General features: G+C 40.7%; 1 protein-coding gene across 1 annotated transcript in view; it reads right to left on the bottom strand.

Moving 5' to 3' along the window:
- Positions 1-2,583: 2,583 nt before the first annotated feature.
- Positions 2,584-17,209, bottom strand: part of LOC140948795 (fibroblast growth factor receptor 1-like) — a 21,224-nt gene continuing 6,598 nt past the window's right edge. The window contains exons 5-13 of the mRNA XM_073398061.1: positions 15,479-15,808; positions 12,539-12,805; positions 11,533-11,729; positions 10,245-10,539; positions 8,792-9,093; positions 7,481-7,674; positions 6,136-6,379; positions 3,873-3,994; positions 2,584-3,302 (exon numbers count right to left, since the gene is read on the bottom strand). Of these exons, the coding sequence (XP_073254162.1) occupies positions 3,062-3,302; positions 3,873-3,994; positions 6,136-6,379; positions 7,481-7,674; positions 8,792-9,093; positions 10,245-10,539; positions 11,533-11,729; positions 12,539-12,805; positions 15,479-15,808 (2,192 nt within the window). The 3' untranslated portion in view covers positions 2,584-3,061. The remainder of the gene's footprint in view (positions 3,303-3,872; positions 3,995-6,135; positions 6,380-7,480; positions 7,675-8,791; positions 9,094-10,244; positions 10,540-11,532; positions 11,730-12,538; positions 12,806-15,478; positions 15,809-17,209) is intronic.

Here is a 17,209-nt window from a genome sequence, read left to right as displayed (position 1 = left end):
TTCTTGGTTGTAACAGGGGACCTGGGGCCTTGACCCCACTACTTTTGATTTCAGGGGTGCATGACGATCTAGTATACTGCTTAGGGCGGAGTTGTAACTTTGTACAAACTTGTCAAAATCTTCTCAAGACGATGGGCACCCAACACAGCCTTGCAAGCACAGATCTGACTTCGCGATATCTTGCTTGAGGCAGTCAAGATCAACAGACTTGGGGTGCGTTCCTTTGGGATGATCCGGACCGTGGTAGATCAAGTGAACGATGAATCCACTGTGGACAAGGATTCTTGGGTTCATTTGATCTACCATGATCCGAGTGATCTCGGATCACTGATCCTGATGCGGATCATCCCAAAGAAACGCATCCTTGGGCTTCCCATAAGTCACCCTCTTTGTTTGGGGCGCAGGCTTGTTTATGCAAATACTACAACGAACAGCCCAATGATCAGAGAGGTAACGACAAGTGCGTGCATAACGAGATCTAACGTGTGACAAAATATATGTGTCGGTTCGGTAACGTGCCGTTCAAGCCCAAGCGATTCAAGCAAATCAAGGAACTTTTTCAGAACCGTGAGAACCGTGTGGTTTTCCGAAAGTGGTGTTCGGTGGTGTTATTAAGCATTAATAATCCTTAGCTTGCATTGCAGGATGTCGACAGTTGTACAAGTAGCTCAGAATAATCGATTGCCTCCTTCTCAGCAGATCTGACGGTTTTAACTCTTAAGCAGTCCTATGCCCCCTCCGCCCCTTCTTGAGCGAGGATGGTACTATCAGCTTATAACCATTTGGGCAAAGTTCAACTCTGACTGCATCATCTCTTTTTTGTAGCCATGTCTCGGCAATTGCGACGAGATCGCATTTGTTTTCGCATATATAGTCAACAAAGTCTGCCGTCTTCCTTCTAACTGATTGCGCATTTGTTAAACAAAGCAACAAAAGTCGACTATTGTCTGGTGTTCTATTCAATGGAGCCCGTTCAATTTCAATAAGAATTGGAGGTGTTACGAGCTGACCAACACTTTGCTCTAGAAGCTTGTCCCAAAGTGAGTAGAATTAATGCCTTGTTGTGAGGGACCAAGATTTAATTTGAAAACTAAATCTCCTTCTAACAGCGGATGGAATATTGCGGTGCTATTAGCATAATAAGCACAATGATGAAGAAGACAAAAGCTCCTTTGTTTAACAAAGATCCCGTTGGGTACACAACTGTACCTTGCAAGGGTTACCCTAAGCTGCATAGAAGGCGTTTACGCCCGATTTCTTTGAAACGGCAGGATTCCGTGTTCTAAATAATTGAAGTCATTTTTGAGATTATTGAATTGGAATTCGTTAGGGTTGGATTTTGAGGATAAGTAAATCCCATTTCCCGAAGAAAAACTTCTTAAGGCAGAGAAAGAGAACCGAGAACGTTATGAACCTACCAGTGGTCTGGATTTGGGATTCCAACCCGAGCTGCAGTGACCAGAAGCAACTGTCCTCACAATCCACCTCCTTGAAAACGATGTTTCCTCCTGAATTAGCTGTAAGGGGTTCATTATTGAGAGGAATGCAAACGAGATTAACATTACGGTTTGGGGATTGGAATGATCGAGGCGTTCGATAAACCGTAAATGCTAGATATTTAACCACTGTAATTCTTTTCTGTCAATAAGGTTCTTTAATATTCCACAAAGAAGGTACAAGGAGACTGGCGTAAATTACCTTTTTTACAGTTTGCTACAGTAAAAGCGCTCAGGGCTCAAAAGTAGAACGGAGAATAGCTCTTATACCTATGAAATTCAGCCTGGAAATCTGAACGCGCAATTTCTTCTAACGCGGGTGTTTAGTGGATAAAACATTCGTTTCTGATTACATAAAGATTATACCTAGCCGACTTTGGAAAACCAACCTAACGAAATTTGCAGTCATTGGAGTGAAAAGGCGTCAAAAGGCAGGCCTTTGGGGCCCGATAAGCTCCAAAATCACACTAACAAATGAAAAGGAAAGGAGAAAAAGAAAGAGCGAGGAGGAAGAAAGGAGGTGAAGAGAAAAAAAGCAATGGTTGCAATCTTAGTTTTTAAAATGACTACTCTGGAGATTGTTGTTGGCCGATAAAAACTGTTGGATGAGAAAGGTTTATTTGGAGTAACGTTTTCAAAAATTCGACTTGATATAAATCTAATATTAAATAGAACAGTCGCACGACTAGTTTTATTATTGTGACGCATGGCGTCACACGCTGAACATGTAATACTATAATATGCAATACACTTGATCGTTGCAATTTTTTACTCCCATCCTAAGGAGTTTTCTTACACAGCCTTTCTATAATACTTCCTCATGGGGCATATTCTAATATATAAAATAACTAAGATAGGGCACGCGTTCTGATTGGTTAAAAACCCATGGTTTTTTGTGCCGGTACCACACTTTCTACGGGTTACCGGCGTGATAACCCACTTAGGATGTTGGGAGAACACTCGAAAAGCATTTAAATCACCTGCCTTCCGCTCGCGATTTTCAAGCTTTTCTCGTGTTCTCCCAACATCCCGCGTGGGTTATCACGCCGGTAAACCCATAGAGACTGTGGTGTATTTATTACTTAAATAATCAACATGATAAAATCCTCTGAATATTTCACAATTTTGACATAGATCATGATGCACCTCGACTACGAGAACCAGTGTTTTTAAAAATTTCCCCATCTGAGAAGCGTTAAATATGGGGTTTTCGGTGAGCATTTTCAACGGACGTGTAGGTAAAAGGTTAATACGGATACGTGCACCCTGGGTGCCAGAGACTTTTTCATGCGCAGTTTCCGGTTTCGGCCCGAAGATCTATGCGCCCGACACCGAAGCATCCCGCCGCAGGAGAGAAAGTCATTTGCACTCAAGGTAGCCGAACGGGCCCTAAATGCACAGAGCAGGATACAAAGAGTATGGTAGGCCTGTGACGAAACGCTTCATGGAAAATCAATGCCAAAGAGGCTTCAATTGAATGGTCACACAAAGAATATGTCCACAGACTTACATGTAAAAATTAAAAAGATTGTAAAAACCTAGGAATAAAAAGATTAACATTCGGTTCAGACGAGTGTATTTCTATAACTGGAGTCTCTGGCCTTTCCTGTAGAGTGAGCAATAGGTCTCAGTTCCACGGCCTCATCCTGCTCAACTCCAGTTTCTTCCAGTTCTATACCACTCTCATTCCCCGACAAAGTACCGTTATCTTCTGGTTCCAGCATCTGCTGTCTCTCGTCTAATTCCGGTTCGGGCTGATTTTCCATGTCCCGTGGTATTGGAGGCAACGGATTTTGGCTTGATCGCCTACAGTTAAAACATAGTTAAGAACACAGTTCTTATTGTTATTTTGTCCTATCACCACACTCTTTGCAACTGAAACCTCATAGCTAGGCTTCTTTGGTTCCTTAAGGGAGAAGGTTCATAAGCGCCCACTTTTCCCGCGACCTACCCGTCTTCTAACCCGCATTTGGCTCACTGGAGTTTAATTAACAGCTGGATACTCATTGGAAAGAAGAGATACCATTAGATTCTAAGACGAGTACAACTACGAGCACGAGATGTTCTCAATACTAAGGAATGCTCGCGCGTGAACCAGCGTCATTTTGGCGGGAAAAAGTGATAGTCGTCGTCATTCTACTGCGAGTTTTTGCAAGAATGTCGTGGTGGCGGAAACGAGCTATTAAATGTTGAGCTTTTGTGATTTTGCGACCGGGAGGGGGCTTAACCTCAGACTTTCAATAACAGATAACAGTGCTAACTTTTCTGGTGCAAAAAAGTACTATGAAGCCTTCCGGGGTGTCCATTTTTTACGATCATGCGAAAAAACTTGATGACAAATCTCGTACTCGAATCTAAAGTTCTCAACGTACTAACCTGTCATAAACATCTGCTCTCGTCAGAGGAATTTTTGAGTCTGAATCAACCGGATCAAGGTAGTAATCGTGTCTGCCATAGTTGTTATCTTCTGTTAACTTAATGTACCCGGATGCAACTCTCTGTTGAGAAAAAAAGACGCCCAGTTTCCATAACATCCATACCTCAGTGCGGTATAAAGCAGACGAGAATTACACAGCAAATCTCAAACGTTCCTTCCCATATTTTCTCTTTAAAAAACTTTGTATGTTGAGGAAATTACTGATAGCTCCGTAGGTGTCTGATTGATACGCTGCATTTAAACACTGGCAAATGACGACAGATGACAACCGTTAAAAGAACAACGGTGCATTTGCGTATGCGGTAGCCTACACAAACTGTTCGTGCAACCACTTTGTCGCATTACTTACTCCTAACATTATTGTTACAGAGGTTAGAAGTTTCTAAGAGATATACAAACTACAGTCAACCAAGAATTGAGAAATTGACGAGGCCAAAAGAATAACAGTACATCACAGATAACCCTAACACGTATATTTATAGCCTGCGAGCAGCTCTTCGGGGCGTCCTGGCGAGGGGGCGGGTAAAAGAAGGACAGCTTGCAATTTGAATTCCACCTCCAATTCCCCTGTGGCTCCCCGTCGACTGAGCTTTTTTAGATTTCCGCCAATCACAGCGAAGGAGAAACGAAAGCGAACGTAAACAACATTGAAAAACACGTACCAAGGGTAATGACGTCATTACTAATGTCATCTCCGCCAATAAGCATTTAGCATCGACTTTTTCGATGCAGATATTCAAATTCCAGAGACGTAGTTGCAAGCTCTCCTTCCCTTTCCCGCCCCGCCGACAGGGCGCCCCGGACAGCTTGCTCGCAGGCTAGTATATTTACTGATCCATTCTGAGAATAGGCTAGATTACTAGCCACTGTTCGGGAAATGTATAAAGCCACCTTTTAAAGAAAGTAAACCAAGTGGTCCCTCGAAAAACTATATACAGTCGAACCTCTCTAATACGGACACCGAAGGGACAGAATGAAGTGTTCGTATTAGAAAGGTGTACGTATAAAAGAGGTCACTATGATCACGTCACTTTTATGACTCCACTTGAAGTTTTAAGTGTTCAGTACCTAAAACCATGCTCACACTCGTCTTTAAACTTCATTTAACGTTATTAATTCACAGTACAAAGACACTGTCTTTCAGTGGTATACAACATTGTACATCTCAGCTACAGACAAATTACTGTTAAAACGAAACGAGCTACAGCGCAATGCTGCATATTAAAAGTTGTAACGTTAACTGACAATTCTGAAAGCGTCTTTCGCTATTTTGCAAGTGCAATAAACAGTAACTAGAGAACAAAACGTAATAGCAAAGATCTTTATGCTATCTGTAGTTATTAAAGCCTTCAAAAAGTCGGTTATGTTCTTCTGTACACCTTTCGCAAATCGTTGTTTGGTGTAGAGCGACTAGGCTTTATATCATGTTTGCATCAGCTTGCGCCTCATCAGCCAGACTAGAAGGGATTCACCCTGTGCAGATTCGCCCGATCGGGGATTAGGGATTCACCTGATCACCGCAGTGTCCGTAATATAGAGGTTATGTTCAGTTTATCTGAATTTACTCTCTGGGCAGAGATTTAGTGTCCGTTGCCGTATTAGAGAGAGTCCGTATTTGTTGGGACATTGGAAACTGTCCGTAACGGTCAGGTGTCCGTACCGAGAGGTTCGACCGTTTTATTTTCCTCAAATCTTCATGTTTTAATAGCGGAGCGTGAGGTGTTTATAAATTAACTCAAAGAATCTCCATGTGACCCCAAAGTATGCTGTGTTTGGAATTACGGGATAGATCTAGAAGGGGTCCATAACCAATATTGTCTACTGTGTCGTAAACTATCATTGTGCCAAATTTGGCGCTTTTACCATTTATACTACTACATGAGAAATTTCTGCAATTTGATTGGCTTAGAGCACTGGTATTTCAGGATAATTTGAAATACCTCAATGTGAAAATTACAAACCTTTTGTGGGTAGTAGTATAAACAAATAATAGCATGATTTGTACGTGATATTTGGCATAAATACCACTTGTGATATTTCAAAATCGTCTCAAATTTCACACGCCTAACGGCTCGTGAAATTACGTATAACAATTTCGAAATATCACCCGTGGTATTTATGCCAAATATCACCACAAATCATGCTATTACCTACACAAACTCCACAATTATTTCAACATTCTGCTGGACTGAAAGGACTCACCTGGGAGGCACGTTGCTCGAGTATTTTGCCAATCAAAATGCTGATCTGAGCAAATTCTGGTCGGTTATCCCGATTCTCCAGCCAGCAATTCTGCATAATGTTATAAACCTCCAAGGGGCAGTTTTGAGGGTTTTCCATACGCCTTCCATCACAGAGAAAGTCAAGGAGATATTCCATAGGAATGGTGGGATACGGTGTCCCGCCAAGTGTAAAGATCTCCCACAATAAAATACCAAAAGACCACCTACAAAGTTCAAAGCCAAAGTTTAAAACATAAACTCTCTAAACAGAAGAAAGGGAATAAGAAGTTAAACTGTGTACATGTAGAGACAGATGATTAAGCCGCTTCTTCACTCTAGTACAGCGGACTGAAAGCAGGCATGCAAAATAAATCAAGGATCAACAGTTTTTTTCTTTCTCGCGTGCTATAAAAAGCGCATGAACGCGAGTGCATTTCGTGATTCATAGGCACGAGTCGAGTGCAAATTTGAGAACTTAAAAAACTCGCCACATGTAAGGAATCCGGATTCCGGATTCCAGAATCCGGGAAATTTGTTGCTTGTGGATTCCAGAATCCGGAATCCGGGAAATTTGTTGCTTGTGGGATCCAGAATCTGGGAAATTTGTTGCTTGAGGAATCCGGAATTCGGGAAATTTGTTGCTTGTGGATTCCAGAATCTGGGAAATTTGTTGCTTGTGGAATCCGGAATCCAGGAAATTTGTTGCTTGTGGATTCCAAAATCCGGGAAATTTGTTGCTTGTGGAATCTGAAATTCGGGAAATTTGTTGCTTGTGGAATCCGGAATCTGAGAAATTTGGTGCTTGTGGAATCCGGAATCCGGGAAATTTGTTGCTTGTGGAATCCAGAATCTGGGAAATTTGATGCTTGTGGAATCCGGAATTCGAGAAATTTGTTGCTGGTGGATTCCAGAATCTGGGAAATTTGTGCTTGTGGTATCTGGAATCCTGGGCTTTGGTATCCGGAATATAGCTCAATGAACCCGGAATCCCACTAACGATTGAAAGCATGAATCCATGTTTCAAAGCTTGGAATCCACTAACTAGAATCCGGTATCTAGAATCCAAAACTGTCTTGAATTTCCTTACATGGGGCGAAAAAACAGATTCAGACTAATTTCATTGGTTCTCCATAAAACGTAGCTCCATTGTTTTAGGGATAGAGTCATTGTTATATTTCTATGTCAATTGTTTTCACAGCCAATACAGAGAGGCCTTGTAAAGAGTTGCGTGGCGCCCCGAAAAAACGCTTGATGGTGCAATATATTAGTTGCCTCAATATAAACACATACCCCTTCAACACTTTTGGCATGTTACTTGTACTTACACATCACTCTTCTGTGAGTACTCCTTCTGAAACAACGATTCCAGAGCCATCCACTTGATTGGCAATACGCCACTTGTCGTCTTCACATACAAGTCACTCTTGTAAATATCGCGCGCGAGACCAAAGTCAGCGATCTTCATAACGTAGTCTTCTCCCACGAGGACGTTTCTGGCCGCCAAATCTCGGTGAATACACTAGTCAAACAGGCAGGCAAAAAAAGAAAAACGGTAAATAAATAAACAAACAAATAAGAAAGAAAACAACAACAAAATTAAACCCCAAACATTTTCCTTCTGGGCATGCCCGGACTTTGGAAGGGGCCGTCCATTACATCATTTACGGTCCTCTCAAACACTCAATTGTCACCACAAAACAAAAAACCGGGGGAGGAGTTCTCCCATATATAGGCTAGATAGCTACATGCCGCCAGATAGGGTATGGTTTTTAAAGGCCTCCATCCTTAAAATAAATAGAATATCTTTTTTTGGCCTTATTGGCATTGCGTCCCAGGTGGTGTACATGTGAACGTTAAATAGGTTACCTAATTTGTATCAGTTAAGACTCAAGTGAGTAATTGCCCAGCTACACAAGAAAGAAATCATCTGTTAAAAACTGGACTATTTCTTAGAGTATTTGGAAAGCGGTTTAATTAAGGTTTGTGTGTTGCCATTAAGTTGTTAGTTTTTGTTTTCCCCTTAAATGGGGCGTCATTTTTCGGGCTGTCAATTTTTGATAGGGTCAGGGTTTGCGGCCGTAGGCGGCACACAACTAGATACGAAATTTTTGAGAGTATCATTATAATACGCTTCTGGGAATCTGCCCACCTACCCCTTCCCTAAGCCAACATTTTGCCCTAAGTGAGAACAAAGTGTTAATGTTGGCTTAGGGGAGGGGTAGGTAGGTAGTTTCCCAGAAACTTATGATCCAGTATCTCTGGCGAATCTTCTCTTGTTGCTTTCCTTTAGCATGTGCAACATACGTTTATGGCTTTTCGCGCCATTCTTTCAAAATTCTCTGAAGAACAGAGAACTCAAAACCATCCACAAGACCTTTCGGGATTGTCCCGTGCACTTTAATTTTTCCGACAACCTTTCTCGAAATAGCTGTATATTGCAGGTCGCTAAGACCATGCGCGGTACTTGCGCTTCGCGAGAATAATTACATTTACCTCGGCGCAAAACAACAAGCCCAGACTGTCAGTCAAATTAACGAATAAGATCACGAAAAGGGCGAGAGAACAAGTGCTCGCAAATAACATTTAAATAAATGTGGGCGTCTGATTTTGTTTGAGAAAAGCCGTTAGTATTTTACCTTTTTAGACGCCAGGTATTCCATTCCACGGGATATTTGGAAGGCATACCCCACTAGATCTGATATATCTAACCGTATTTCTGGGTCACTGGTAGTCGTAGACCAGGTTGCTTCATAAACATCTCGCTTGCCTCGTAAAAACTTTAGCAAACTTCCATGTGGTGCATATTCCAGAATAACAAGGATACCATCGCGCTTGATACAAGCACCGAGAAGGTTTACAATATTTGTGTGTACTCCAACGTGCATAAGAATTTTCAGCTCTGAAGCCAGGTCTCTATACTCCTCTATAGTAGCTCCCTCTGCAGTGCACAAATGTAAATAGCATGTAAATAAACGTTGCAGGAATACTGTAAACAACAACAACAACAACAACAACATAATAACAATAATAATAATAATAATAATAATAATAACAACAACAATAATAATAATAACAATAATAACGGTTTAATATCAGTACATCCATGGTATGGCTCTTCGCCCGATATAAAAGTAAAATGAGGAAATTAACATAAATCTGAATTATGAAATTTATAAAACGGTAGGTAATAAACAGTAAAATGTAATTATACAATATATACAAACATGATCTAAAACTAGGCAAGAAATCATTCCGCCCTATTCCGGCAGCGCTCCCTTAAAATATATAATGTTTGCTTACTAAAGGATTTAAAATTATCACAACATTTAACATTAGATGGCAGAGAATTGAAGAGGGCTGCCGCGCTATACTGAAAAGTGTCCGAGGCGTGGGGAATAACTAGATTTATGGTACTTGATGACCGTAAATTTCTAGCATGTGTTACTTGCTCAAGCTGAAGGTTGCTGGGCCAATCATGAGAGTATATAGCTTTGTGCGCGGCCTTTAGAACGTGCCATTCTCTACGTTCTTTCATAGGTAACCAGCCTAACTTAAGAATAGAGTCAATATTGTTCACATAGCGTCCAAAAACAAAACTGGCTGCCGAAAACTGGATGCGCTGTAACCTTTTTAAAAGGCAATCAGTAATTGGATAGAAGATTATATCATTAAACAACATGTAAATTACAGAGGAGAGCTTCCTTTGAACCTGTAAATAACCTTGTAAAAAATCTGTAAACTGAGAGAGGGGCACTGATTTGGCCCTGTGAAAGCTCTGTCAATCGAAAAAGGATGACACCTTTGCCCCTGTAAACCTGTCGATGTGAAGTCTGATACCCCACCCCCTCCTCAAAAAAAAGCAACTTTCAACCCCCATCTTCGTTAATCTTTAGCTGATCATAAATTCTCTCAGTAATGTACTCAGAATCCCCTCCTCCGCCTCATTCTCGTCTCCAAGTCGATGTTTAGGTTACTACCCGCCAAGTTCATTTCTCTCCTCCACCACACCCAGCGGAAAATTCAATTTAAAAGACGTTGCAGTCGATATTTCTTAACGGCATTAAGTGCCAAAAAACTTTATTACGTTACCTTTAAGGGTCTTTACAGCAACAGTGGTCCTCTTAGAAGGGCTAACTCTCGAATCGTGGTACGTTTTACTGCGGTTTACGTATCGCCGGAGCAGACTGAGTCGCGGTCCCCCTTTTACTGGACTTTTGTCTCTGGGACTAAAGTCGTCTATTCCTATAGCCTCTGCTTTAATGACCTTTCCAAAGGCCCCTGATCCTAGCTCCTCCCCAAGAATGAGCTTGTCCTCAGGAAACTCGAAATCAGGGTCATAAGGAAGATCATTACATTGTTCAAGCAGTGTGCGATTAGGATCAAACTGAAACAAGACAATGAATGTTTTAACACTATGTTCATTATATTTTACGACGTCCCAACAAGTTACCGTAAAATTCCGAAAATAGGCCCCTCCAAATATAAGCCCCCCAAACCGGTAAGGCAAAAAAAAACCTCCGTTGAACCGCCACTCCAAATATAAGTCCCCCGGTGGCTTGTACTTGGAAATTGCCCTCAAATACAAAGTAAACAAAACAAAAACGGTAAATTTCCTTCCAACTATAAAGCTCTGAAAAACAAATTTCCCTCTTTAGATAAGCCCCTCCGAATATATGCCCCTCCAAAAATAGGCCCCTCAAAAAGGGCCTTTGAAAAAAATAAGCCCCGGGGCTTATTTTCGGAATTTTACGGTATTTTTAATTGTCCTCACCTGGGGTGCTTACCATTTGAAAGAAAATTTCGGAAATTTTGGATGGAAGGTAAATGGTAAGGTCACTTTTCGGAAATTCCAACCGAAAATTGAGGAGTACGTTTTGAGGTAGTCCTTTCATTCCGGTTGGTACGAGCCAAACGGAATGCTGCTTGCCATTTACCAATTTCTCGGTTCCAGACTCACACTACACATACTCGCCCCTTTTTTGGATTCAAACCGTAACGGATATGGCACTTCTGCGGTAAACTAATAAATCGCTTACCATTATGCTTTCGACATCCCAACCGGATTTTATTGTCACATGGTAAGCACCCCTGTATTAAACGGTCACTTGGACAAGATGTACCGTACTAGTGCAACAGATACACTGTGTGTGTCGTTTAGTGGTCTTTTACTTCCTTATTTATTTTGACACAAGAAGTGGTAGAAACTGGTAAACAGATAATGGTAAACCGTTTGAGGTCAATTTGTCGTGGGTGATATTTCGCTCTTTCACCACCTACATTTGATAACTTTTTGGTTTGTCAAAGCTGTCAGTAAGCTATTCCCCAGCGGTGACCGCCTAATACAGGTTTGAATTTTCACTTTTGCGCGGATATTTACCTGATATTCCTTTGAGTGTTTCACAAAAAACTGGCTACGATACCCCGCAATCTGCTTTTGTTGACGACGAATAAAGCAACAGAAGGTGAAGGCCAGGACGATACAGAGCAACACGATTGCTCCAACTACAGAAAGGGCAACAGTGGCTTCCTTACTAAGACCTCCCGTTGCAGATACTTCTGAAAGGTTGCTGAGTGCTGTAAAACATTAAAGATAATATCACCCATTGCTTCAGTAAATATGGGGGGGGGGGGGGGGGGGGGTAATTTCGGGTGGCATTATATCAGCAGTATGTTGCACAAGAATTGTTAAGATGGCCCACAATCAAAAGTAATAAAGTAATAAAAAGGCCGATTATTTTGAGAAATATGTCGTTCTATTTCGTTCAGTAATAAAGGCAGCTCGCAGGAAAAATTGCGAATTCTCTCACGTTTTCTAACAGGCTTCAAACCTCTGAACTGTTGGGAGTACTTCAATTTTTCCTTCCACGCCGCCTGTGTCCACTGCGGACTAAAAAACATCTTTACCATGTATTCACCACGCTTAAAATTCATCATCTCTTTTCGATCATTGTGCCACATTTTTCGACCTTCTGGTTATATGGTCCACGTGCGCTTCCTCTGAGTTACAAGAGTAGTAAAAGTAAAGGTCGTCAAACTAACAACAATAAAACTAACTGCAATAATGGGTATCACCCATGTACTGTTTCTCATATAAAGACACAGAGAAACTTTTCAGTCAAAAGCTCTAACCCCGCAGTCATTTCTTATATTAATATAGACGCTAAATCTTTAATTTCAGCTACAGGCTTCAATAGTCTTCATTGCAGCCGTTTTCATTGCCATCACACAAAGCTCCTGACGTGCGTAACGTACCAAAAACGGCTGTGAACGAGAGTGAAGGAAGGGTTAGGTCAGTCGGTAGAGCGCTTGACTGCAGAGCGGGAGGTCGTGAGTTAGACTCCCGAGCCGGACCAATACTCAGGGTCTTAAAATAGCTGGCTCACCTAGCTTGACATGCGCAGTCGTAACGTCCTGGGAATTTTCTGCCACACAAGTGTAGTTTCCCAAGTCGGCTTCTTTAACGGATGATATGGTTAGCATCACAACTTCAGGGGCACGGCGTTTTGGAGTGACAACCTTTTGTGTATTTTCTTTTCTCCAGTGCATAAATGGCATTGGGTTTCCTGTGGCTTTGCATGTTACATTCCACAGTGCGCCCAGCTTCACCTGGAAGACGTCCTTGCTTGGGATTATAAAAACGTTTGGGTCCTCTATGAAAAAAATATATATATATATTGATGAACAAATGACCCTCAGTTACTTGACGTGGCTGATTCAAATAAAATTCATACGACATTACAAATTGTTTTTAAATGAAGATATGATCGTCGCAGTGGTAATTGCAATTCAACCAATTGCAAATTAATCCGAGAAAAAATCTGGGACTTCAACGGAGTTCGAACCCATGTCCTCTGCGTTAGCGCTGCAGTTCTCTAACCAATTGAGCCATGAAGACCCATAAACTGGGAGCAGGCCATTTTGCTGAAAAAAAAAAAAAAAAACAATCGCGACTTCTCGGATTTTCTTGGGTTAATTTCCAATTGCTTTAATTACCACTACGACGATCATATCTTAATTTTAAAAAATTGTATTTCCGCAGTTCACATCATTTTCATTACTTCATTCGATTCACATTCATTTATCTTTTCCTTAATTTTTGTCAGTCAGTTTTTTTTATCTATTCCATATATTCGTTTTTATTTCATACGTTGAGAATTGTAAAGCGCTTCGAACAATCTATATAAGCGCTATAGAAATGTTTTCAGTTACTTATTGTTATTGCTAATACTCTCAGAAAAAGGTGGTAACTTTGGTTTTCATTGGCTATTATTATTATTATTATCGTTATTATTATTATTATTATTATTATTATTATTATTATTATTATTATTATTATTATTATTATTATTATCTCTATTATCACAGTCTTTGCTGGTGTTCTTTTTATGCATCAGCCGGGCGCAAACCATGCACCTAGAGCGTCAGTCACTCAAGTCAATCATTCTGTTCATACACTGAGCACCTTTCTAAGGATTCGTGCAGACCCCAGCATGCAGATCTTTTGAATCTCTGTCATAGTAGCTCTCTCTGATACTTTCTTGATGTTTTCTACCATACCCTTCTTCACTGTACCAAGCGCACCAACAACCACAGGGATCACTACGGTTTTCATATGCCACATTCTCTGTATTTCTAGTTCTAGGTCTTTGTACTTGCATTTTTTTTCAGTTTCCTTCAGTGCGATGTTTCTATCTGATGGAACAGTCATATCAATAAGTTTGCAGGTGGAATTCACTGAATCTTTAACGATGATATCTGGTCTGTTCGCTGTTATAGTTCTATCAGTATTGACTGGCATGTCCCACATGATGGTGATGTTGTTATCTTTATTGTGTGTCACGGTCTCTGGTTCGTGTTCGTACCATTTGTCTGTAATCTCTATATCATGATCTTTACATATGCTCCAATGGAGATATGCTGCAGCATTATTGTGCCTGGAGATGTACTCTGTTTTGGCTAATACCTCACATCTAGATACAATATGGTCCACTGTCTCTTCATGTTGCGAACACAATCTGCATTTGCTCTCTACTTGCTGGTCACATATTACTTTCTGGTAGTTTCTGGTGTTTATTGCCTGGTCTTGAGCTGCTACAAGTAATCCCTCTGTTTCTCCTTTCAAATTACTTGACAACCATTTGTTTATTATTATTATTATGATTATGATTATGATTATTATTATTATTATTATCATTATTATTATTACCTTGTGGTCGTGCTCAATCAGTTTCTCCCCTCCCTTCTTTTTTGGGCATGTATGTTACAACGTCATAGCTTATTATTTGGTATACTGTACTTGCTTTATCGTTATTATTCCAATGTTCTGAATCTTTGTCATTGCGAATGGAACGGGGCGCTGGAGCAACTTTTAAACCAGTTCGTATCACATTGTTTCCCTATCTTCTCGGTAGATTGCTAGTTTTATCGTGTACTACGTTTAAATCTGCAAATAACTAAATAACTAACAGAGTAACTAAATAATAAATAAACAACTGCATAAATGCATAAATAAAGAAGTATTTGAAACAACAGACTAATTTTGATATACGCTCGAACCTTCCATAAGCGACCATCCAAAATGCAAAGATTGAGTTGTCGCTTATGTTAGGTTAGTCTCCCTCGCAGCCGTTTTCTAGATGTCACGCAACGCTCCCCCAACGCTCTCCCTTTGGGGGAGCGTTGCGTGACGTCCAAAAAACGGCTGCGAGTGAGACCAACGGGAAGTGGTCGTTTACAAGAATCGACCCAGAGGGTTCTCTTCCGCAAAGAGGTCCAGGCACATCTACTTTATGGAAGATAATTTATTGCATGCAATGTCAAAGGTAGTATATACTGTGTACATGTAGTTCCATGTCGTCACTAAAATTCTTCGTAAATTCTAAGTAACAGAGTGCGCACAGCAAAAATAGAGATAAGAAAATGCGTCAAGTGGTCGCTTACAAGGGGTTAAAAACAACGGAAAATCGTTAACCGTCAGGCCCAAAAAGTGGTCGCGGTCGCGTATAGGAGGTGGTCGTTTACTAGAGGTTCCAACTGTAAGGCTTTGATTGGGAAAATTTGAAATTTTGGTGTTTTGGATTGACGGTCGCTGATGGGAGGTGGTCACTTAAGAGAGGTGGTCGCACATTGAGGTTCCACTGTATTTAAATTCATACTTGGCCTTGAGGCTTAGGGTAAATAGAACAAAAGAATCTATTCTTCAAGTTGATTTTAATATACAGAAAATGGTCAATATACAGCATTTACAGCGCGAGGAGTAAACGACCAGTCTGTATTATTTTAAGTGCACAAATTCATTTAACCGTCCTTAAATTAGCCCTTACCCAAAACATCCAAGAAAGCCGTGGCATTACTTGTCCCTTGCCTGTTAGTAGCTTGACACGTGTAAAAACCAGTTTGATCAGCATGTGAAGGTGAACATATCAACAGCTGGCCAACATATTTATCCACCTGATAGAAACCTGGACGAAGCTTTCTGCTTTCGCAAGAGTCCGACTCTCCCATAGTGACTTGTCTCACTTCGAGAGACGTCCCGTCTTTGAACCACTCAACCGTTGGAGCCGGATAAGCAGAAATGTTGCATCTCAATTTCACGGTTGTGTTCTTGTACACTGTTTGGTTCGAAAAACTGAGAATCGTTGGCGGAAAAACCTCTGTCAAGAAAAGGAAAATTAACTTGAGACACAATGTGACCGAGATTTAATATCAAGGATTTTTAAAAAGTCACGACAGCGACGGCAACGAGAATGTCAGAAAACAAAAAAGAGTAAAAAGAGTAGGTTTACTATGTGAAATCAAACGACAAGAAAGTTTCCTTCCTCTTCAAAACTTGGATGGCTCTCAGGAATTCATCTCCAAAAGAGTACGCCAACATTTGAAATAGTGAGGGAAGAAGAAAATTAATTAGCCTACAAGTACGCTCTCCATTTGGGGTAGCCTGTGCCATAGACGAAATTAAACTTTGGTTAAGTCCCTCTGTGCAACAGTGCCAAAAGCCTTGTTCTAGCCCCCCCCCCCACATGTGTACCATGATGTGAGTACGCGCCATGATTGGCCCGTTGTAAAGCCATTGTCGATTTGCCAATCAGGTTGAATAGAACTTCGAAACGCATTCCTTATAATTCTATGAGACCGTTGGAGGCCCCAAACAAGGATTTTGGCGAAACAATAAAGCTCCGAAGGTACGGCAAACTAGGGGGGTCTGCTCCCCAAGAAAAGTTTTCAAATTTTAGTAGGGGCTCAAGAATGCCATTTCCTCTGTAAAAAAACGAAGCAAAATGCAACAGTTTTCATATCTAGTGTTATCGGTAAGGTAGAGTGTTCACGGGAAAAATGGGTAAAACAGTGACACCATCAAAGAGGTTATAAGAAAAAGTCCAGACGTCTTCCCTTCTGACCGGCAAAGACACCAATATAATGCGAAAGATTTATCAATCATCCCGATTTAATTAATATATAGATTTAGCCACAGTTAAAAGTGAAGCTCCCATTGATGAATTTATAACTTAAATCAAACAATAATTTTGTATTCCACAAATCAGTTGACTTAAGGGCACATTCATGTGACTTTTGAGGGAAAAGCTAAGTGATTTTGGAGTGAAACAAATCTTGTATCGAGTTGATATAGCCTTATATGTACACCCAAAAAATAGTCTTCGGTCACATTTGAGAGCAATAATGGCTCTTGATCACAGTAGATAAGGCGTGGAAAACAAATTATTGGAAAACAAATCTGGGTGCGTGCAAACCAATCTTTAATTTTTTTTATACACCACATCTGAGGAGAAAGAGTACTATGAGGCGCTTTATCATACAGACCTCGTACAAAATGCAGTATTTCACAATTTTTCAAGACAAATTGCATTCATTCAATATTCAGGACCATCGAAGCACGCGTGGACTTTTAATTAGCGAAACCGTTCAAAAAATTTCTAAAATCACCTATACGGCCAGCCGGTTCTAACTTTTGACAAGCGCCAAATTTGCGAAGAAATTTTAAAAGAGTTACGCTTCAACGTGGTAAAGAATTTATTGAGTTTATTTTTTATTAATGG

The sequence above is a fragment of the Porites lutea genome, chromosome 9 (genome assembly GCF_958299795.1).
Source record: "Porites lutea chromosome 9, jaPorLute2.1, whole genome shotgun sequence".
NCBI classification, from domain to species: domain Eukaryota; kingdom Metazoa; phylum Cnidaria; class Anthozoa; order Scleractinia; family Poritidae; genus Porites; species Porites lutea.
The sequence above is the reverse complement of the archived record's forward strand: the minus strand, read 5'-3'. Positions and strand labels throughout refer to the sequence as shown.